The following is a 23,430-nucleotide window of genomic DNA, read 5'->3' as shown; positions in this document are numbered from 1 at the left end:
GGTACTAAGTTGATTGGTTATGTGGATTCCAATTATGCTAATGATAGGGATAATAGAAAGTCTACTACTTCCTATGTGTTTACTTTGTGTGGCTCTTGCATAAATTGGAGGTCTCAACTTCAACCCATTGTTACTTTATTTACTACAAAATCTGATTATGTAGCTGCCACTGAAGCTTTTAAGTAAGCAATTTGGCTTAGGGTTGTTTTGTCTAAAATTGGTTTTCTTGACAAAAATATGGTTGTGTTTTCTGATAATCAATCTGCTATTCAACTGTGTAAAAATTCTGTTTTTCATGATAAAACTAAACACATTGATGTTAGGTGTTAGATAAATTCATACCAGTTCGAATAAACCTAACTTAAACAAACTTCCCATGCAGGAACAAGAAACCGGACCGGATGAACAAAAGAAAACCAACTAAAGAAACCGAACCGGTCAAGCTACCAAACCGATCAAGAGTATTCGGTACGTGACTGCACAGAGGATCAGCCAAAGCCTAAAAGCCAGATCCATCAAATAGCCGACTATCTACAAGACAAGAATAACCGGAAGAAGTCCGGTCTCTTCACTACCAAAAGACATTCGGCCAAGTCAAGTGGCCGACCTGTACAAGAAGACACTTTGGGTATATGTTGAGAATGATACCAAAGGAACAGACTGAATACTTCCATATCCATGCAAGTCTGAGGAAAGCCTGTAGGCTGCAGAAGACAGTACTACCGGATCCTTCTACTTCGGGATAAACCAGAAAGGAAATCTTCAAAGTACAGACAACTGTCCAAGCAGACAGTGCCTACATTGAGTAAAAGACAAACCCAGCAGGTTTGCCTTACAGACCGGCAGGTCTGAAACAGGACACCAGGTCTGAGACGACCGGCAGGTCTGAGACACTGAATCACTGCATCTCTGATCAGCCAATCAGATTCAAGGCTTCGAAATATGACCGTTGGCATATTTCACCTATAAAAGGAGGCAGTTGCAGAAGAGTAAATGCAGTCACCAAGAGTTATTAAGCGAGACATTAAGTGAGACAAGTGAAGCGTTGAAAGCATTTACTACAAGTGATAACAGTGTGGTATTCTAAGAAAGCCTAAGTGCTAAATTCTAAGTGTGTGCTACAATTTCGGTGTAAATTGTAAGAGTATTATCGAGCAGAGAATAAGTCTCGATCGGATTGTACTTGTATTCCTTAGTGAATATCCTTCTCGCGGTTTCGAGAGGAAGGGGTGACGTAGGAGTTTTATCTCCGAACATCCATAAAATCTGTTGTGTTATTTACTTTCTGTTGGCTCCATTACATAACCGACTAACTTAACCATACCGCTCCAAACCAACTCCATACTGACCATACCGAATATCCAGATAACCGAAACCGACCCACCATTCTTCAAATCTCCATCATCCGAAACCGACTCCGCCTATCATACACGTGTACCGCTTCAACTTGAAAGCAAACCTCTTCCGCGCTTGAACCTAGTTCAAGGGTTTGTGACAGGTTGTGTAGTATTGAAACCCCGGTGTTAATCTCTAACCGGATTAACCACCACCCTTCGAGTGAGAACCGCTAACCGGTCCAACCCCCGGTCCACCAGCGGCGACCTAGATCCTAACAATTGGTATCAGAGCAGTTAGTTTCAATACTCAAGCAAACATGTATCAGGATAGGCCTCCAATGCTAGAAGGTGATGACTTTGCCAACTGGAAGGCACGCATGCACCTGCACCTAGTCACCTTGGATGATGAAATGGAATCCATTCTAACCGAAGGACCTATAGTCATTGATAAAGACAGAAAAGAATGGACGGCTGAAGATAGGAGAAGGAACAATCTGGACAACCATGCAAGAAACCGGATCTCCAACAGCGTAGACAGAAACACATATTGCAAGATCAGAGATTGCAAAACCGCGAAGGAGACATGGAACACAGTTATCCAGATCTTTGAGAGAAATGAAAGAACAAAGGAGAACAAGATGATGGTAGCTACACAGAAGTTCGAAAGCATCAAAATGAAACCAGGAGAAACGATGAAGGAATACAGTGACCGGTTCACTGGTGTGTTAGATGAATTAGCAACTTTGGGCAAGAAGTATGACAACAAAGAGGTCATTATGAAGGTTTTGAGATCTCTTCCAAGTGCCTGGGATATAAAAACAATGGTAATGAGGGAATCAAAGAGCCTACGTAAGATGAAATTATACGATGTATTCGAAGATCTTAAGGCATACGAGTTCGAAATGAAATCCAGAACCGAAGAGGAAGTCTCGGCCTCAACATCAACCAGAGCATTATTCACATCTACAGAACCGGCTGTACCTGCTTCTGCACCCACACCTGCACCGATACCGGTCCCTGCACCCGCACCCATCAGAACAGCCGAACAGTTTACTGAGGACGCCATGGCCATGCTTGCACAGAAGTTTGGGAGGTTCATGAAAAGGAGCCAACCGACAAACAACTACTATGGTGACAAATCCAATGTAAGATGCTATAACTGTAACTGCATGGGACACTTTAAGTGGGAATGCAGGAAACCAAGGAGGGATACCCAGAAACCGGAATATCAAAATGACAGAAACAATTATCAACAAGCCGGTGAGGGAAGTGAGGTGCCAAAAGCACTGATAGCCGACGATGGAGGAAGTTTGTGGGCTCGCAGTGACAGTGACGATGAACTCACGTGCCTTATGGCTAATGAGGAACAGGTATTCGACTCTCCCTATGATGAATTTACTAAAGATGAATTATATGAAGCATTAAATGACATGGTAGAAGAATATAAGAACCTATTAACCATGTTACCTAAACACCTCAACATCAAGACCGATCCTTTAGTACCGATCCCAATAGAACCAGAGGTATCTGTCATAACCGAACCGGAAGTCATACAACCTGATGATACCCGCACCCTAGAAACCGAGTTAGATCCCAAGATCGAACAACCTAGTGAACCGACTAGAGAGCTAACCGAGGAAGAGAATGCCCGATTCCAATATACGATGGCCGCCTATAAGAGATCTAGCGATATAGTAAAGGATATGAATAAACACTATAGGCATCCTCGTTGTAAGCGTGGTCTAGGATACACAGGGAATAGCTCTAAAAACCGAAAACCTATAGAGAAATCAAGACTCACAAAAGGAAACCTCCCTTTTATAAAATTTCTTAAGAGCACCTGGACAGCCGAAGAAGAGGAAACCGCATATTATAGGGAAGAGAAGTTAAAATACGACTATGTTGGCCCAACCGATTCATGGCTCGATCTTGAGAAAAGGAAAGCAGAAATCCTCAAATATAAGAAAGACTTTCCCGAGCCACGTAGGTCAAACTATAGATTACCGATTCAAAGATCATTTCCATTTAGGTTATCTGAAGGAAAACCGAAATACACGAGACCGAGTGCCAAAAGGACAGTTAAAACCCTAGCAAAGAAAACTGTCCGGTTCATCAAGGTTTGGGTACCTAAGGGACTAATCGCATGTGGACCCAAGTAAATGTGGGTACCAAACATTTGTAAATATGTATATTTTGCAGGATCCAAAGAAACGACTAGGAAACTCCGAATGGTTTTTGGACAGCGGTTGCTCCAGGCACATGACCGGAAATAGCAATTTGATAATCGACATCAGACCAGTAACCGGTGCTCCAATTACCTTCGGTGACAACTCAAAGGGTAAAACTGTGGGCAAGGGTAAGATTGTCCATGGTAACCTAACTATTGATAACGTACTTTTAGTTGAAAACCTACGTTTTAATCTACTTAGTATCAGTCAGATGTGTGATGCCGGATACACGGTAGAATTTCTTAAACATGCATGCTTAGTTAAAGATTCTCAAGGTATTGTATTACTAACCGGAAATAGGATAGGAAACATTTATAAAGTAGACTGGAGAACAAGAGTAGAACATCCTATATGCATGATAGCTAAGACTGATCAAACCTGGCTATGGCATAAGAGACTAAATCATCTAAACATGAAGACCTTAAACTACATTCGCGGTAAAAAGCTAGTTGAAGGTATTCTTGATATAGTGTTCAACCAGGATAAGGTCTGTTCAGCATGCCAGATGGGTAAACAAACTAGGTCATCCTTTAAGAGTAATGGAAATATTCAATCTAGCCGATGCCTAGATCTTCTTCACATGGATTTATTTGGACCGATTCAGGTCATTAGTCTAGGCGGTATGCTTTACACCATGGTAGTTATTGATGATTATTCTAGATATACTTGGGTGATATTTCTACCATCTAAACGTGAAACTGTATCAAATCTGATCACACTCCTTAAGCGGTTGCAAAATGAAAAATCAGCTCGCATCAACAGCATTCGAAGTGATCGAGGTACCGAATTTACTAATAGTGCATTAACTGCATATCTTGATGAATCCGGCATCAGACACGAGTTGTCTAGTGCTAGGACTCCTCAACAAAATGGCCTGGCCGAGAGAAGAAACCGGACTCTCAAGGAAGCCGCACGGTCTATGATAGCCGATTCCGGTATTGCTTAGAAATTTTGGGCTGAAGCTATCAACACTGCATGCCATACACAAAACCGGTCCTTGATTAACAGATTTCACAACAAAACACCATATGAGGTTTATTTTAACAGAGTTCCTAAACTTAAATACCTCAGGATTTTCGGTTGTAAATGTTATATTCATAATAATGGTAAAACTCAACTCACTGCTTTTGATGCAAAGACCGACACCGGCATTATGCTAGGATACTCGTCAGTAAGTAAAGCATATAGAGTATATAATAATAGAACTGCAACCATGGAGGAAACAATTCATGTTGTTTTCGATGAATCGGTTGAGAGTAACACTACTTCATGCTTTGACCTACACAACAGATTGGAGAATAATGATATCCATTCTGATAGTGAAGATGAGACTCCGGTCTTCAGGGGATTCGTCCATGACCTAATGGGTAACATTGATACCCAGCCGGATCAAGCTGTTTCACAACAGGAAGCTGACACTTCGGTCCAATCCGAGGGAGTCGGTCGGTCTGACAATCTCGTTCAGCCTACCGACAAGTCTAGCCTTGATCAAACAAACGGCAACCTGGTAGACACTCCTGAACTGAATCTCAGAAGAAACAGTAAACATCCTCCTGAGCAAATTATTGGTGACCCTTCAGAACCTGTTCGAACTAGGAGTCAACTTCTGGAAGGATATTTTAACTCTGCTTTTATATCCCAGATTGAACCTAAAAGAATAGATGAAGCACTGTCAGATCCGGATTGGATCTTGGGAATGCAAGAAGAACTAAACCAGTTTGAGAGTAGTAAAGTCTGGTACTTAGTTCCCAGACCGAAAGATAAATCGGTCATAGGAACAAGATGGGTATTCAGAAACAAACTCAATGAAGACGGTTTGGTCACGAGGAACAAAGCCAGATTAGTGGCTCAAGGTTACAAACAGGAAGAAGGCATTGATTTTGAAGAGTCATTTGCTCCTGTAGCCAGGATTGAAGCCATTAGGATTTTTCTTGCATTTGCTGCTTTCAAAAATTTCAAAGTCTTTCAAATGGATGTTAAAAGTGCATTTCTGAACGGTGATATACGTGAAGAAGTGTACGTTGAACAGCCACCCGGTTTCAAAAATGCTGCATTTCCAAATCATGTGTACCGGCTGAACAAAGCTTTATACGGTCTAAAGCAAGCACCTAGGGCCTGGTATGATACGCTAACCGCATTTCTATTAGAGCATGACTTCACCATCGGATCGGTGGATAAAACTTTGTCCAAGTTTGAAAAGAAGGAACATATCTTACTTGTTCAAATTTATGTAGATGATATTATTTTCGGTTCCACCGATCCAAAGCTCTGTGACAAGTTCTCAAAAATGATGACTGATAAATTCGAAATGAGTATGATGGGAGAATTAAGTTTCTTCCTAGGTCTTCAGGTTAAACAACTTAAGGAAGGAACATTCATCAGTCAACCGAAATATACCAAGGAGCTGCTAAAGAAGTTCGGTATGGACACCTGCTCCTCGGCGGCCACTCCAATGAGCTCATCAATCAAACTGGACAGGGACGATGAAGGCCAATCAGTAGATCAGATTGCATACCGAGGCATGATCGGTTCCCTACTGTACCTGACAGCGAGTAGACCAGACATCCTATTTGCAGTTGGTGTGTGTGGGAGATTTCAAGCAAATCCAAAGCAATCCCACTACACAGCCGCAAAGAGGATACTGAAGTATCTAAAAGGCACTCCTGATGTCGGTCTGTGGTATCCAAAGGACTCATCCTTTAATCTAACAAGCTACTCAGACGCAGATTATGCAGGGTGCAAGATCGATAGGAAGAGCACCAGTGGAACATGTCAGTTCCTAGGTGACCGACTGGTGTCATGGCATAACAAGAAGCAGACATCGGTGGCCACATCAACTGCGGAGGCTGAATACTTGGCGGCCGAAAGCTGCTGCTCTCAACTCCTCTGGATCCAACAGCAGCTGAAGGACTTCGGTATCATAGCCGAAGAGTCCCCGATATTCTGTGACAACACAAGTGCCATTGCAATCACCTACAACCCGGTTCTCCACTCCAGAACCAAGCACATCGACATCAGACATCACTTCATCCGAGAGCACGTCACGCTGAAGCATATCCGGCTGGAGTACGTACCGACCGATCAGCAAGTAGCCGATATCTTCACGAAGCCGCTGCAGGAAGCTAAGTTTTCTCAATTTAGACTTACTCTCGGCTTAACCGATATTAGCCAAATCCTTCCAAAGGATACTTAAAAGGAAATCGGTTCAGACAGACAAACCGGAAATTCTTCCTAAGATGTTGAACCTTGAATCTTCGGGGTGTCTGTGGAAGAACCGCCCAGTTTATCAGATAGAGCAAACCGACCGGTCACTTGGTGCATGCACCACGTAACCGCATCGGGATGAACAACTGATAGCTGACCGGTTCGGAAAAAGGCTACCCCAGATTATTTGAAATTCAAACAAAAGAGGAATAGTTATCAGAGGTTAAAGGTCTCTGCTCTGCATCATTGCCTTTTAAATAAACCTGGTCGTGCCTAAAAAGACGTGAAGATCTTTTGATATCTTTCACAGTCCAGGCCTATGACCGACACCTAGACCTGCAAAGTTGCCTATTCTATGCAAAGATTCCTACCCTGCAGTTAATACACATCATCTCACTTAATGCCCGGACAATAGGCTAGCCACGAAACCAGTATTTAAAGGGAGTACTCATTCACTCAAACACTCACAAAACAAAGCTAAGGCAAAACACTCTCTCCATCTCTAAGGCAAAATGTCTATCTTCACAAACATCCTACAAGTTAACTTTGAATCTTGCTCCGATACAGATCACTATGATCTGTATCGAATGATCAAACAGCTAGAGGATACCGGCCTCCAGTATTTTCTGGATGATAATCAAACCATCTATCCTCAGTCTGTCGTGGAATTTTTCAACAATGCTAGGGTGTACCGGGGGACACCATATTTCAATACCCACATCCAATCGAAAGTTGGAGGTACTCTCTTTGATTTCACCGAGCAAGATTTTGCTCGGTGCTTCGGTCTGCCCAAACAAGGGCTCACGGACCTCCATCCTCCAGCCGACACTAAGGCTGAGGTCTCTCTCTCTCTCTCTCGATCCGATGAGCCCGTCGATGACCATGGCTCTAAATATCCCTTGAGGGCTGAATACCAGCTCCTCAACGACATCATAGGGAGGAGCATCCTCGGGAAAGATGTAACCAACACATATTGCACGGCAACGTTCAATATGATGGCGGCCATCACAACACATATTTTCGTTAAAAACTGTGTTGTTTTTTAAATAATCTCAAATGAAACCAAACAAGTCCTAGAATTGCCCCTAAGAGGGCTGCCGGCCATTGTTTTTTTTTTATTTTTTTTTATTTTTTTCATTTCTTAAGTCTTCTAAACGACTTTGACTAAAAATAATTTTTTTGATTGATAGAACATAAACAAGGCATAAAGACTTTTTTGGTTGTTGATGTTGTTGTTAACTATATATCAACCCTACTTAGGCATAAAGTTCTCATTTGATATTGCATGTAAAGATACTAGGGTTTGAACTAGTAAGTGATACTAGTTTTAATTTTGTTCTTCATTTTATCTTATCTATTTAACTTTTACTTTGTAATTCATTTTACAGCAAAAATATTATAGATTCCTACTCTCCAGAGGTTTTGAAATCGATCTTTTCAGCTCAATGAGGCCAATGATAATATGTATGTAAGCCCTATTTCTTATAAGTTATGCATCAATTCATACTATTTGTTTATAAATACTAATTACTTGTTATTGTTATTTAGTCATCTTAATTGTAGTAATTCTAGTATTCCTTGGTTGGGTAAGCCGCTTTATACGAAATTCTTCCTACAAGAAGAAGAGGTTGGAAGCAATTCTCGAGGCTAAGGACAAGAAGAACAAGTTGATCGCTATCTTGCAAAGACAAATTTCCGAGGATGACAAAAAGAAAATCAGGTTAGACATGCTTCAAAAGAGACAACTTTATGAGTTGGGCAAGAAAAATACGAGGTTGGACGAGATCCTAGAAGATATTATGTTGGAGAAACCGGTTAAATTCACGTCGGAAGAATTAAGTGATTTTACTAATAATTACTCGACAACTCTAGGATCAGGAGGATTTGGGAAGGTTTACTCGGGACACCTTCCTAATGGAATTCAATGTGCGGTGAAGGTGCTTAAAGGAAACTGTTACGACTTGTTTCGTAAGGTGTGTTTTGAGTTCAAGAATCAAGTTCTTGATCTATAAGACCGATGTAAATTCTACAATCAAAGAGCAGCGGAAGGTTTTCGATAGAGAATTTGGGGGGAGGGGATAGAAGAACTAAGGTGCGAAGAGAAATACCGTTGGTCTACACCAAACAGTCCATAGTAAATAATAATAGACGAATAGGGCTGAAGTTCATATCTTCATTATTCTATTCATGGGTCCTTGAGGAAGAAAGATCAGCCTTATATAAGTGATGTCTTGCCCCATAATATTCGGTTACAACAACTTTAAAAGAATAACAGAATTCAGTTTGTAAAATAGAAAAAGAAAGCAAAACAAAATAATAAAACAACAAAACAGAAATCTGGCCCATGTGCACACTAGGACCGAGACCGGGTGCCGAGAAAGGTTGCTGGAATTTATTCTAGGACCGAGGCCTTGATTTTAGACCCTAACATTATCTCCCCCTTCAAAATTCGTCGCCCTCGACGAAATAAGACCGTGGTCTGCCGAGTCTGCCGAGTCTCTAATGCGCATGCTCAATATTTCAAAAAATTCGGTCGGACTTCAGCAAGTCCCGCAAGTGTCGGAGTCTAAGACCGCATTTCTTAGAAGCCTTCGGTCTTCCTTCTCCACGACCAGTCCTTCCTTCGGCCCAGCACGCCAAGTGCAGCAAAAGGGTCATCTTTCTTCCGGGCATACTCTAGAATGTCTTCAAACAACCAAGCCCAGTCCTTTATCCAGACCAGCAACACATGTGCAACAACATAGCCATGTCTTCCGACTACCTTCCTGGCTGGTGTTCGGTTGTTGGGTTGCTGGGTTAGCCCTTTGATTATTTTTTGGAAATTTTCAGCAACGTCTTCCAAAACAAGTGAAACACTTTGGCATTCGTTCTTGCTGTTTATTTGTACCGTGGAAGCAACATTATGATTTTCAAAAGCCTTTTCTAGCTGGCTGCCTTGTATTATGTTGACCCGCGACCGAGGGGCACCTTGCTGGACCGAGAAAGTGTGCAAGATAATGACACGTTCGTCCCTTGTCTCAAGCATCAAAGGTGGATCATGAAAATCTGATTCTTGGACGGGTTCTTGAACGCGTTCTTGGACTTCTTGATGATCAGCCGGGGCCATGTACAATTTGGATTTGCACCTATGATTGGGCTCCCATTTTGTGCTCGGCCAGACCGTGTTATCAATGCATGGTTTGGGCAGCAGCGGCGGTTTGGCGTTGTACAAGGGCCTGCGACCGAATCGCAGCAAAAGATCTTTCTTGAATTTATGCCACGTCAATGCTTCGATATGGTTGCGATTCCGCAAATATGATTCATGCCACGTTCTTGCCTCTTTTGAGAAGTGAGTGCGGACAATGTCCAGCTTTGTGGCATCATTCGTCTTGCTTTCCCTAAAGATTTGCTCGGCAAATAAGAGCCAGCCCTCCAAATCAGTCCCATCAAATTCAGGAATATTAACATTTGTGAGCCGAGTTGGAGGAAGGTAGCAAGAAGCAATATTATAGGGTCGGGTGCCGGGATCTTGACCATTATTAAACGCACCTTTTTCAATGGCTGTCAAGCTTTTTTCAGCAGCATACCTTCTGTTCGTATTTGGCAGAAAAACATTGTGCAAGGCAGCCTGTTCGGTCATATGTTGTTGTGGGGCAGCATTCATGGAGGCATATTGTTGGGTCAGCCCTTCGAGTAGGGTCTTAAGATCATCCATCTTTGCTGCTATCGGGTTTCTTTCATTTGAGAATCGTCTTGCTCTGATACCAAGATGTTAGACTTTTAAATTATGACCGAGCCTTTCAAGTTCTTTAATTCAAGAAACGGGTTCTTGATGTTCGGGACCGATGATGGAATTCAACACTCTAGCGCAGCGGACATAGAATTAGAGGAGAATTCGAGGTTAGGGAGAGAAGAGCCGAAGGGGAGGGGAGAAATACCACTAGATCACACCTAGCGGTCCAAGAAGGGGAGGAGGGCCGAGAGATAACTTAAACACCAAGTTCAAAAATATCAATTCCTAGCCCCAAAAAGTGGGGTGGGCATCACCATTTAAAGAGGCTGATTTACCCAAGAGTATTCGGTTACAACAAACTTTCAAAATAACAGAATTCAGTTTCAAAAGAAATAAGAGAGAAAGTAATCAAAACAGAATTATTCCATAAAAAACATAAACGGGCCCATATGCACACTTGGGCCGAGAGATGGATGCATGAAATATTTTAGGACCGAGGTTTTTGATGAGCCGCACGTAACATAATCCCCCCCTTCGAGATTCGTCGCCCTCGACGAAAAGAACGTGGACTGGTCAGCCTCTAATATGCATCTTCAACTTCAAAACTATTGCTTCGGTCGGGCTTCGGCACATTCAGCAAAAGTCGCAGCATAAGACCGTATTTTCACAAAAAACTTTCGGCAGAATCGCTTCAGTAGTGGAACTGGCCCGGTCCTTGCGGTCCTTTGTGCTGCCAGGTCGCTTGCCACTCCGCCCCTGTCTAGAATTTCTGTGCACCCAAGGTCGAGCTTTTCAGTGTTTAGAGCTGGCCTTGGTTGCTGCAATGTCCCCAGCGCCTGGTGCAAAAATAATTTCTTCCAACTTCGATTAAACTCCATACTTGGCTCAAAAATCCATGCCAAGTCTTTTTCCCGAACCAGCATAACAGCAGCATCGAATGAACCATAGCTTCTAATTAGATCATTAGGAATATCTTCCAAAGTCATTGCAGCTAGTGAAACAGTTTGGCCTTCGGGCTTACTCTTTACTTGCATTTTGGCAGCAACATTATATTCATCTAAGGTCTTTTCCAGCTGGTTTCCATGCATCAAACTGGCCTGCGACCGAGGAATCCCTTTAAGAACCGTGGTTCTATCTTGCTTATCATAAGATAGGGTCAGCTTTTCAAAGTCCCAAGAAGACGGGCCTAGAGTAATCAGCCATTCAATTCCCAATACAATATCATATCCGTCCATGGAAATTACCTTCATTTCTGTTTGGTATTCATTGCCTTCCATCGACCACTTCAAGTCCTTGCAAACACTAGAACATAAAACATTAGATCCATCAACCACTCTAACCGATTGTACCTGGGTTGCTATACTTTTGTGGTCTATTTTCTCCAAAATCCTGCTATTGATAAAATTATGGGTGCTGCCTGTATCGATCAAGATCACCACCGGCAGGTTCCCAATTTTGCCAAGAATCTGGAGCGTTTGGAAGGCTTTAGACCCGGTCAGGGCATGTAAGGATATGGCTGGTTCATCCCTTGAGCCGAGCAATGAAGGGAAATCATCCAAAACAGGTTCTTGGTCAGGTTCTTGATCTTCTTGATTGGCCGAAACCATGAATAACTTGGATTTACACCTATGGTTTGGTTGCCATTTTTCATTGCAAGAATAGCATAGACCCTTCTTTCGCTTTTCATCCATTGAGGCTGAGTCTAATTGCTTAACATGGCCCTGGTTTGCATTAGAAGAGGACCCATGCGATGAATTCTTGAAGTCAGTATTGGTGCTCGGCCCGGCTGTGTTGGTATTGGATGGCGTGGGCAGCAATGATGCTTCAGCGCTGTACAAGTTACCACTGCTCATTAAGGACCGATATGTTGCTTCTTGGACTTTAGCCATGGCCATTGCTTCGTTTAAAGAATCTGGAAATCGCAGCCTGATGCAGTTTGCAATTTCTTCCCTTAGACCGGACAAATAACAATCAATGACGTAGTCCCTTGGCATATGTAATAACTTTTGAGAGATCGACATGTACCGGAGATTATATTCTTGAACCGACCCAACCTGTTTTAAGTTCATTAGCTGTCTCATTGGTGTATCATGTATAGATGGCCCGAATTGAGTCATAAGGTCTCTCTTGAACACGGTCCAAGATAGGGCCTCCATATGATTTCGGTTTTGAAGATATGACCCGTACCACATTCTTGCTTCTCCAGAAAAATGAATGGGGGCGATTTCTAATTTCGTGGCATCCTTAGTTTTGTCCACTCTGAAAAATTGCTCGGCAGAAATTAGCCAGCCCTCGACATCCGACCCATCAAACCGAGGAAAATCGACCTTGGTTAGCCGAGTAGGAGGAGCATAGTGTTGATCGCGGTTCTGGCCAGGGTGCGGGGGCCTAAATGGTGAAGGACCGTGGCAAGAATTATCATCATAGGGTCTGTGGCGGGGTTCTTGCATGTTTCCAGATGCCCCGCTCTCAAGGGCCGCCATTCTTTCTTCGGCCACATCAAATCTACGGTCTATGGCAGCTTGCATTGTTGCTGTTTGCTGGGACAAGTTTTCGATCAGGGTCTTGAGCGCATCCATTTCCGATTGCTGGCGAGTTTCTACCATGTTGAGAATCGGCCAGCTCTGATACCAAGAATGTTACGACTTGTTTCGTAAGGTGTGTTTTGAGTTCAAGAATCAAGTTCTTGATCTATAAGACCGATGTAAATTCTACAATCAAAGAGCAGCGGAAGGTTTTCGATAGAGAATTTGGGGGGAGGGGATAGAAGAACTAAGGTGCGAAGAGAAATACCGTTGGTCTACACCAAACAGTCCATAGTAAATAATAATAGACGAATAGGGCTGAAGTTCATATCTTCATTATTCTATTCATGGGTCCTTGGGGAAGAAAGATCAGCCTTATATAAGTGATGTCTTGCCCCATAATATTCGGTTACAACAACTTTAAAAGAATAACAGAATTCGGTTTGTAAAATAGAAAAAGAAAGCAAAACAAAATAATAAAACAACAAAACAGAAATCTGGCCCATGTGCACACTAGGACCGAGACCGGGTGCCGAGAAAGGTTGCTGGAATTTATTCTAGGACCGAGGCCTTGATTTTAGACCCTAACAGAAACCTAGACAAGCAAACAGAAGAGCAATTCAAGGCCGAGGTTAGCATTATAGGTCGAACCTACCATGCGAACCTCGTAAGGTTATACGGGTTTTGCTATGATAAGTCCACAAGCGCACTTGTGTATGAGTATATGAAGAACGGATCTTTAGATAGACATTTATTTGATGATAGCTATAATCAAGCGATTGAGTGGGAAAAATTGTATCAAATAGCGGTTGGAACTGCAAAGGGGATTGCGTATTTACACGAAGAATGTCCTCAGAGGATCATTCACTATGACATAAAGCCAGCAAATATCCTTCTTGATGCCAACTTCTCCCCCAAGGTTGCGGATTTCGGTCTAGCCAAGTTATGTAGTAAAGATCAAACCAACGTTACCATGATAGGATATAGGGGCACCCCCGGTTACTCAGCCCCCGAGTTGTTCCTCCATAACTTTCCAATCTCTTACAAATGTGATGTCTATAGTTTTGGAATGCTCTTGTTTGAGATATTAGGGAGAAGGAAAAACGCGAAGGTGAGTTCAAGTTCTAGCAGCTTGGATTGGTTCCCAAACCGTGTATGGGAAAAGTACGAAACCGGTCAATTGGAAGACCTAACAACTTCATGCAAGATCGAAGGAGGCGCGAGAGAGTGCGCTGAGAGGGTAGCCGTGGTGGCCTTGTGGTGTGTCCAAGACTCCCCGCAAACAAGGCCTCGAATGAGTGCGGTTGTGAGAATGCTCGAGGGAGGAGTGGAAATCTTGCCACCTCCAAAACCCTTCGGCTATCTTATCTCGTTGAGGGCGGGAGTGATAAATTCATCTATAAATGATTCTAAAAGCGCATCAAGCGAAGGAATAGATTCATATTGGTACAGGAATACCACACTCACCGCGTGTGAACATGAGATAAATATAGAGGACAGCTAAATATCACTTCATCGAGTGAATTTGTTTGAATTTACAATGGTAACATTTTGTGTTCATAAGTCAAATATCCTTGAATTCTATAGGTAATGAAAATTCTTGGATCCTAATTAGGATTTGGGAAGCCGGACAATTTCTTAATAGGGGGGTTTCTATGTGCAGATTTTGGCCTTCCCATGTTAGATTGTTTGGTAAATTGTTATTGTTAGTTTTCTCTTTAGGTAACAAATAAATGTGTAATATGTATAAAAGCATCTAGCAGAGTGTAATTGACTTTTATGGTTAAATGTATGAATGAACATAAATAATATCATAATATTATGAAATCTAAATTAGTATTAAAATAGGCATTTGACAAAACAAAAGTTATTTAAAATAAATGTATAGATGTATTTTCATTCATATCATCGTTCAACACCAATTATTGGTATTTTTAAATATGATATTTTCTGGGGATTAAAATCATATTGTATTCGGGATTTAGGGTAACTACAAACTAGGGTTGTTAATTAGTTGTCAAATATAATATACTACTTTGACCAATTCACCACTATTCCTAACAATCACAACAAATTTTTAAAACGTATCCTTCAGTAATTAACTATAAAAAAATATTGCAATGTCGATGACCCACACATTTGGAGTATTGATCTTGCCAAACCCCACAGCTCATAGATACTACATGTTTGGAAACTTAAGTTATTCATTTTGTCAAAAAAAAAAAATATTTAGTAAATAATTATATTTTTAAAATTTTTTAGATATAAATTTATGAGACTACTTTACCACTGTGTTATTATGAGTTAATACATAAATTTAAGAGATTTTTAGTCAATTAAATAAAACTCTTTTCATTTAAGGTATTTTATTAAATTTTATTCTCAATTATAAACTAAATTATAGATTATCATGTAATATTGGTTTATATAAAAATAATTATTTCTATTTTACTCCCATTCAGGATCAATATTACTTAAAATAAATTATGCATTATTTGATGAAAGGTTATTGTGCGATTAAATAGCTTATTATTTATTATTAATTATTTCAACAATTTAATTATTCAAATTATTAATTAAATATTAAATTATTTTTATAATATTTTAAAATAAAATAAATAAAATATTCTAATCATTTTATTCAAATTAATATCTAATTCCTTTATACAGTATTGTTATTTTCATTCATCACATAATCCTAAATGAAATCAAACAACTCCTAGACTTGCCGTAAACAAGTTCAGATCTTCAAGACCACGTTGTTACGGCCCATTAGTGTCACGGCCCGTTCAAGGGGATGTCGAGATTCATTGAAGTGGCCTAACAACGCGCTAATCTCCCTAGCCTAAAGGAGGCCCAATCATCCAAGTAAGCCTACTACAAGGGAAAATTCTAGAAGCATTGGAGAAGGCATGCCCTAGAATAATAAATGTAGTATTTGGGAGAATATATTTAATGGTAGTTGGGAAGTATCTCATTAATAGGTAATTGAGAAATATCTTAGTTGAGAAGTATAGATAGTATCATTAAGGTAGCTTGTAAGTAGCCCTATAAATCTTTCAATACAATCTTATTCTCAAGCTTTGTTTCTCTCTCTAAATATTCTTGTATTTGAGTTCTTCTTATTTCTAAAAGCCTTACTAAGTTAGAATCTCTTTGATCTAGCTTAGTGCCACACAGATCTAATTTTAGTCCGTGACAATGTGCCCCTTTGCTATCCAATCAAAATAATTTCAAATTTTTTATTATTTAAATTGAGTTGGGTTAAAAAAATCCAAAATAAAGCTCGATCTTTTCCGTTTGTAACCCAAATATTTTCCTGCTTTGTCACTTCATCTATCATAATCGTTTTACATTAGTTCCGATCTATTCCAATTTTAATATTTTATTACAATTATGATTTTTCTCTCTAGATGATTCACGATTCTTTGCTGGAAACTTATTTCATAAACCTTTGCTGGAAACCTATTTCATGAATGTCTGTCGAAAACAAGCTCTGTAGATCATAAAACTTCATGAATCTTTACTAGAAATATGCTCCGTAGCTCGCAAAAATGGTACGTTTTGAACATTAGTTGCACGAAACGAAAAATTATGTTTGTTTGGAGAACTTATAATGTTCTGTTTTGTTAATATTTATTAAACAAACAACGACAATAACAACGATAATGATGAGAGGTAACATATTTCATTAATATTGTAAACTGGTTATGATTCTAGTATTTCATGTGAATCTCTTCACATGAGAGCGTACTTTAACTCGCGTGTGAAGCGCAATTCACATGAATGCGATACACTCTCAGGTAAAGCGCGCTTCATCTGAAAGCGTACAACAACATGTGAAGTGCATTTCACATAAATGTTGTAATAAAATACTAGAAACATAATATGTTTACAGTATTAATGAGATACGTTACATCACATTATTACTTTTGTTGTTTGTTTCCTGAATATTAACAAAAATAAAATATTGTTAGTCTCCAAACAAAACATAATCTTTCGTTTTGTATCAATAATGTTCAAATCGTACCATTTTTGCAAACTACGAAGCTTATTTCTGGCATAGATTCGTGAAATAGGTTTTCGAAAAAGATTCCTGAATTAATAGGTTTTCGACAAAGAAGCATGAATCGTCTAGAGAGAAAAATTATAATCATAATAATAAAATAGTGAAATTGGAAGAGATCATAACACATGAAAAACAATTATGGAAGATGAAGTGACAAAACGAAAAATATTTGAGTTATAAACCGAACGGGTCGACCTTTATAATTTTGGATTAATTTTTTTTAACCAAACTCAATTTAAATAATAAAAAAATCGAAAGCATTTTGATTTGTTGACATCAGGAGCACAAGGGTCTTTCGCAATAGAAGATCTGATTGAAAAGGGATAGTCAACAACTCTTTTTGTTTTTTAATTTCTTTAATCTTCCAATCGATTTTGAGTATAATCATTCTTTTATTTTAAGTTCCATCTCAATGCTACATTATTTGAAAGAATCAAATAATGATTGAAAATAAGTTGAAATTTGATATTTTTTGTGGTAATATTTTTACAAGGTATTAATATATAATTATAAAATAAATAATTTTTATATAATTTTTTTAATAGTTTGATTAATGAATTAAGTAATATAATTGAAGGAAGTTAAAATAAAATAGTATTTACTCAAATTTTAACGAATCCTAGTAATTCTTCACTGACATGCGCTTTTGGTTTAATATTGTTGACACTTTTTTTTTGGAAAAACGACTTAGCATCATTTCAATAAAAATTTCAAAAAATGGGAAAAAAGTCAAGAGTTTAAGAGATCATTTTAGACAAGTCTAGAATGATTTTGAAGTCGTAACATATAAATAAAAGCTAAAAAGCTAAAAACGTAAATAATTATCTGATTATAATGTTTTCAATTCTAGTGAGTTCAAAAAACGATAAATTCCAGTTCCTGTAGATATTCCAGTTCATATACATATACATTTTCGTCCTCTCCTTTTTTTTCTTGAAGTTTTACTATGGTGATGAAATAAATAAATCTATTTTTACTTATTTATTCTTTATGTTCATATGAATTGAAACCTATTATATTTTACCATTAAACAAAAATTAATAAAACTTTGTCTTCAATTTTACAATGAGTATGGATATTAACAATAAAATGCATTAGATAGATCTTATTCTATTTTTAACTATTTAAGATTAATATATGATAAAAAAAAATAAACATGTTGCTATATTTGTATGGTAATAGTGCGACAAATAAGTCAAGTCGAGCTCAAGCAAGTCTAAGCTCGAACTAATCTTGATTCACTTTTTATTGGCACGGCTTGAACTTTGAACTCGGACAAGTTTGTAAATTTGAGCTCAAAATCGACTCGACAATTTATTCATAAATTTGAGTTCGACTTAAAAAATTTGAATTAAAATTAAATTTTTAAACTCGAATTTTAATTAAAGCCAAAACCAATTTTCAAAATGAAAATATTAAACCACTGTAACTATGAAATGTAAACAAAAATTGGCATACTAATATCAGAACAAAAAACAAAACTATGAAATCATAACCAAGCTGATTGATTGACTAACAAAAGATTTCATGATTTCTTGCTTGTTTGTGTTATGAATCTAATATTCACAACAATGGTGATTCTATTTCCAAAGATGAGGATGCTATTTCCAAACAGGAGGATTCTATTTCCAAAATTACCGAGGGTTGAAATAGACGTAGTTATATCTTTTAAGGGTTATTTTATAATTTGTTAGTCTATAAATAAGGATAGAATTGTAAGGAGAGGGATATATTTTTGGTATTCTAAATTGTTATACTTTCTCTTTCTAATTACCTGAGCCGTCGCTCCTGGTAACCCTAACCCTAATAAACTCCCAATTTCTATCTAGTCTGTTCTTCTATTCATTCTGTTCCTTTTATCAATCTATTCTCCTATTCAATCTGTTCTTCTACCTATTCTGTTCTTTTACTCGTTCTGTTCTTCTTTATCTATTCTACGAAACTATTATTGTGAGATTTATATCGTGATTGATAGTAAGGTCACGACAAGTGGTATCAGAGCTTACGATCCTCGGACTTCCGCTGAGAATGGTGAATTCACGTAACAAAAGTAATGAAGAGATGATCCAGAATCTGACTGAACGCATCGAGACGATGGAATCACAGATTAATGATAAGTTCCAGTTACTGCAGTTGGAGAATCTCAAAATTAATCAGAATATTGAAGCGAATAAGGAAGAAACTGCTCGTAACTTCAAGATTATGCAGAAAGCTAACGCTGAAAAATTTGAATCTATAATAAGGCTATTGGAATCCAAGAATTCGAACACAAATAATAAATCAACCGAAGACAAAGGAGGAGGTTCAAATACACCTCCACTACAGTCGAGATTTAGTTCTGGAGCAACCCCTTACGAGAGAGATGGTATTTACAGAAGGCCAGACAAACAGCCAGTCGAACAAAGTTTTGGAACAACTGAGACTCCTATCAGTAATCGGAAACACACTACAAGTCCTAATTCGATACGGACCGCGGGAGATCATCCATTGCCAAATTGGGAAGAATTCTCTGAAGAGGTGTTATTAGCATTTCAAGAAGAGGGACACCAAGATGTGATAATAGAATTTAATCAGTTGAGACAGACAGAGACTTTGAAAGACTATATCTATCAATGGCGAGAGCTAAGAGCATTGGTTGCAACTAAATGTTTTCCACAGAACGACGAATGCTATGTGAAGAGTTTCATGGGAGGCTTACGACTTGAATTGAGAGAGGTTTTAAAGATGGCAGGACCAGTGACATTAGATCAGACAATAAAACTAGTTAAGGTGAAGGACGAATTCCTCGAACCTCTTGGTAAGGAAAAGAAATTGTTCACCAAATTGTCAACTCAGACCTCAAATGAAACACAACCAAAACCTCCATAGAGTAATAACCAACAAGGTACGTTTAAACCAACTATTAACGAAAATACTATTGAAATACCAGTTAGAGATCTCACGTTTGCAGAAATGAGAGAAAAACGTGCTAAAGGTATTTGTTTCAAGTGTGACGGAAAATATTCCAAAGATCACGTTTGCCCCAATCGTCATCAGTTATTCAATATTGAAGTAATGGAAGACGAGATAGATAACTGGTTTAAAGCTAAAGAGGAGTCCAAAGCCGAATATATTTATGATGACTGTCTTAAGGCTAAAGAGGGGGCTAGAGTCGAAGGAGTTAACGACGGGGGTTCGATTTCAATGCACGCTCTTAATGGGAGTGCTAATAATGCTACGCTCAAGATTCTTGGACAACTCAAAAAAAGGAAAATCACTATATTAATTGATAGTGGCAGTACGCATTCGTTTATTGATGAGGGTACTGCATCTCAGTTGGGTTGTGTTCTAAAGGAAACAATGTCTATGGGGGATACTATTGCAGGCGGAGGCAGAATATTTAGTCGATTCTTATGCACAAATTTGGCTTGGAAAATGCAGAGTCATGATTTTCTACTAGACTTCCGAACGATCAAATTGGGAGGTTATGATATGGGTTTGGGAGTTGATTGGATGACTAAATATGGACCAGTGAGCCTTGATTTCGAGGCGAGAGTTATGAAAGCTAGGTTATCGGGTGAGAAGATTCGACTATCGGGTGATAAAGAGGGCAGTTCCTTTTATTTAATGACAGGGGACGGCGTAGCTCGTAATGTGAAGAAGGATGACGATTGTTTTGGGGGTCAACTATTTTTTATGAATGCTGAGTCTACAACTCTGTTATCAGCCCAAATTCCTAAATTCTGTAAACAGTTTTCGATGCAGAAGCCACGTTCGAAAAGGGCAAGGAAGTTTTTAAGGGGAAGGGGATGTTATGAATCTAATATTCACAACAATGGTGATTCTATTTCCAAAGATGAGGATGCTATTTCCAAACAGGAGGATTCTATTTCCAAAATTACCGAGGGTTGAAATAGACGTAGTTATATCTTTTAAGGGTTATTTTATAATTTGTTAGTCTATAAATAAGGATAGAATTGTAAGGAGAGGGATATATTTTTGGTATTCTAAATTGTTATACTTTCTCTTTCTAATTACCTGAGCCGTCGCTCCTGGTAACCCTAACCCTAATAAACTCCCAATTTCTATCTAGTCTGTTCTTCTATTCATTCTGTTCCTTTTATCAATCTATTCTCCTATTCAATCTGTTCTTCTACCTATTCTGTTCTTTTACTCGTTCTGTTCTTCTTTATCTATTCTACGAAACTATTATTGTGAGATTTATATCGTGATTGATAGTAAGGTCACGACAGTTTGCTCTCTCTATCCCTCTCGCTAAAACTTATGATGATTATTGGGTGAAGCTCTTTTACGATGGATAGAAGGGAAAGGAGACACCAACAAGAGTAAGATTAGTGTGATGATCGGAAGATATGGACTAATGAAGTATAATTTAAAAAAAAATGGTTATAGACAAAGATGACTTGGGATTAAGGTTTATGAATTAGTTTTGACGATGCAAAAATGAGCATCTTAATACCTCGAGAGATTGTGACTGATTTTTCTTGTGATATCATTATTACTATGGGAGTATGACTATGTCATGTTTGTTTTTTAATTTTAAATTTTTATAAGTTTGACATTAAATTTATTAAAGATAATACATTATATATTATTTGGCTAAAAAATGCTCGATAAGCCATTGCATCATTATAATATGAGCTCGAACTCGACTCGAATATTAAATATTTAAGCCAATTCGAGCTCGGTTCGAACTCGGTCAAAATGGTCAAAATCAAGGTCAAGTTGAGTTTTGACTAAACGACTTCACTAGTTTTTCGTCCTAAGTGATACATATAACTTGAAAAGATTTATATATTTAACATTGGTACACATCTTAATGAAAGCTTGTTTGCCTGGGAAAATATATTTTTGTTTTTATCGACATAGATCATAATTTGTTGATGTTTTGAAGAGGACACGGGGATAGGGTAATTGGAAAAAATATTAAACTAATATAATAAACCGATTCAAACTGAACCGGCTAACTAAAAACATTTATGATTTTATACTTCATATTTAAGTATAATAAATGGTTTTAAAAGTAACTAACAAGGATTGGTTTGCACCATTAAAGATATAAAACAAAATAACACAATTATCATAAATAAATAATACTTATTTTCTCACATTCATATTATTGACCTCTCCTCACTCACCATCTATCATTATCTCTTATTTACAATAGAGCTCTCATATTACTAATCTCATGATTTCTCACTTCGAGCAATCAAAAATCTCCTTCACATATTTAACTATCATTATGTATTCTCAGTGGACTCTCATATTTTACTAATCACATATTTTTTCACTTCGGTCAACCAACCATTTCATTTACATATATAATTATTATTATCTTTTATTTTCGATAGACCTCTCATATTACTAATCTCACGACTCCTTACTTCGGCCAACCAACATATCCCTTATTCCCCTAATCGAAATATTATTTTGAACATTTTTCATCCAACCATCTCATCATATTACATATATTTTACCCACTTACTAACCTCTTATCATCTCATTTACCAACCAACAATCTCATTCACAAATTTTAACTATCATTATTTTTTATTCTGAACTCTCATATTTTATGAATCTAGGACTCTTTTTCATTTCGGCCAACCAATAATCTCATTCACATATTTAACTATTAAATATCACACAATTATTTTTTTCATACCGACTTCTTACCATCTCACTTCGACCAACCAACAATCTCATACACATATTTAACTATAATTATCTCTTATTCTTCAACAACTCTCATATTTTACTAATCACACACTCATTCACTTCGGCCAACCACCAATCTCATTCACATATTTAACTATCAAATATCACACAACCATCTTCTCATTACCGACTTCTTATCATCTCACTTCGACCAACCAACATATTATCGAACTATCATTTCAAGCATTTTTCACCCAATCATCTCATCGTATTATAGACTTTTTACCCACTTACTAAACTCTTTCCATCTCACTTACCAACCAACAATCTCATTCACGTATTTAACTATCATTATCTTTTATTCTCAATGGAACTCTCATATTTTATGAATCCATGATTCCTTCACTTTGGCCCACTAATAATCTCATTCACATATTTAACTATTAAATATCACCCAACCATTTTCTTCTTATTGACTTTTTACCATCTCACTTCGACCAACCAAAACTTTCATTCACATATTTAACTATTAAATATCACCCAACCATTTTTCTTATTACCGACTTCTTACCATCTCACTTCGACCAACCAATAGTCTCATTCACATATTTAACTATCATTATCTCTTATTCTTTAATACCTCTCATATTTTACTAATCTTAAACTCATTCACTTCGGCCAACCAACAATCTCATTGACA

The 23,430-nt window shown here is 38.2% G+C and overlaps 1 protein-coding gene across 1 annotated transcript; it reads left to right on the top strand.

Moving 5' to 3' along the window:
- Nucleotides 1-7,281: 7,281 nt before the first annotated feature.
- LOC124930517 (PR5-like receptor kinase) lies at nt 7,282-14,510 on the top strand. Its single transcript, XM_047470852.1, has 4 exons — nt 7,282-7,728; nt 8,158-8,233; nt 8,318-8,737; nt 13,588-14,510. The coding sequence occupies exons 1-4, from the start codon at nt 7,282-7,284 to the stop codon at nt 14,508-14,510; spliced, it is 1,866 nt and encodes a 621-aa protein (XP_047326808.1).
- Nucleotides 14,511-23,430: the final 8,920 nt, after the last annotated feature.

Source organism: Impatiens glandulifera, chromosome 3 (assembly GCF_907164915.1).
Source record: "Impatiens glandulifera chromosome 3, dImpGla2.1, whole genome shotgun sequence".
NCBI classification, from domain to species: Eukaryota; Viridiplantae; Streptophyta; class Magnoliopsida; order Ericales; family Balsaminaceae; genus Impatiens; species Impatiens glandulifera.
The sequence above is the reverse complement of the archived record's forward strand: the minus strand, read 5'-3'. Positions and strand labels throughout refer to the sequence as shown.

Excerpts from the sequence above, each read along its gene's own strand:
- LOC124930517 (XM_047470852.1), top strand. The coding sequence starts at position 7,282 with ATGTCTATCTTCACAAACATCCTACAAGTTAACTTTGAATCTTGCTCC. Across the intron at positions 7,729-8,157 it reads GGAGCATCCTCGGGAAAGAT|CAAAAATATTATAGATTCCT; the intron begins GTAACCAACACA and ends TTCATTTTACAG. Across the intron at positions 8,738-13,587 it reads AAACTGTTACGACTTGTTTC|ACCCTAACAGAAACCTAGAC; the intron begins GTAAGGTGTGTT and ends CCTTGATTTTAG.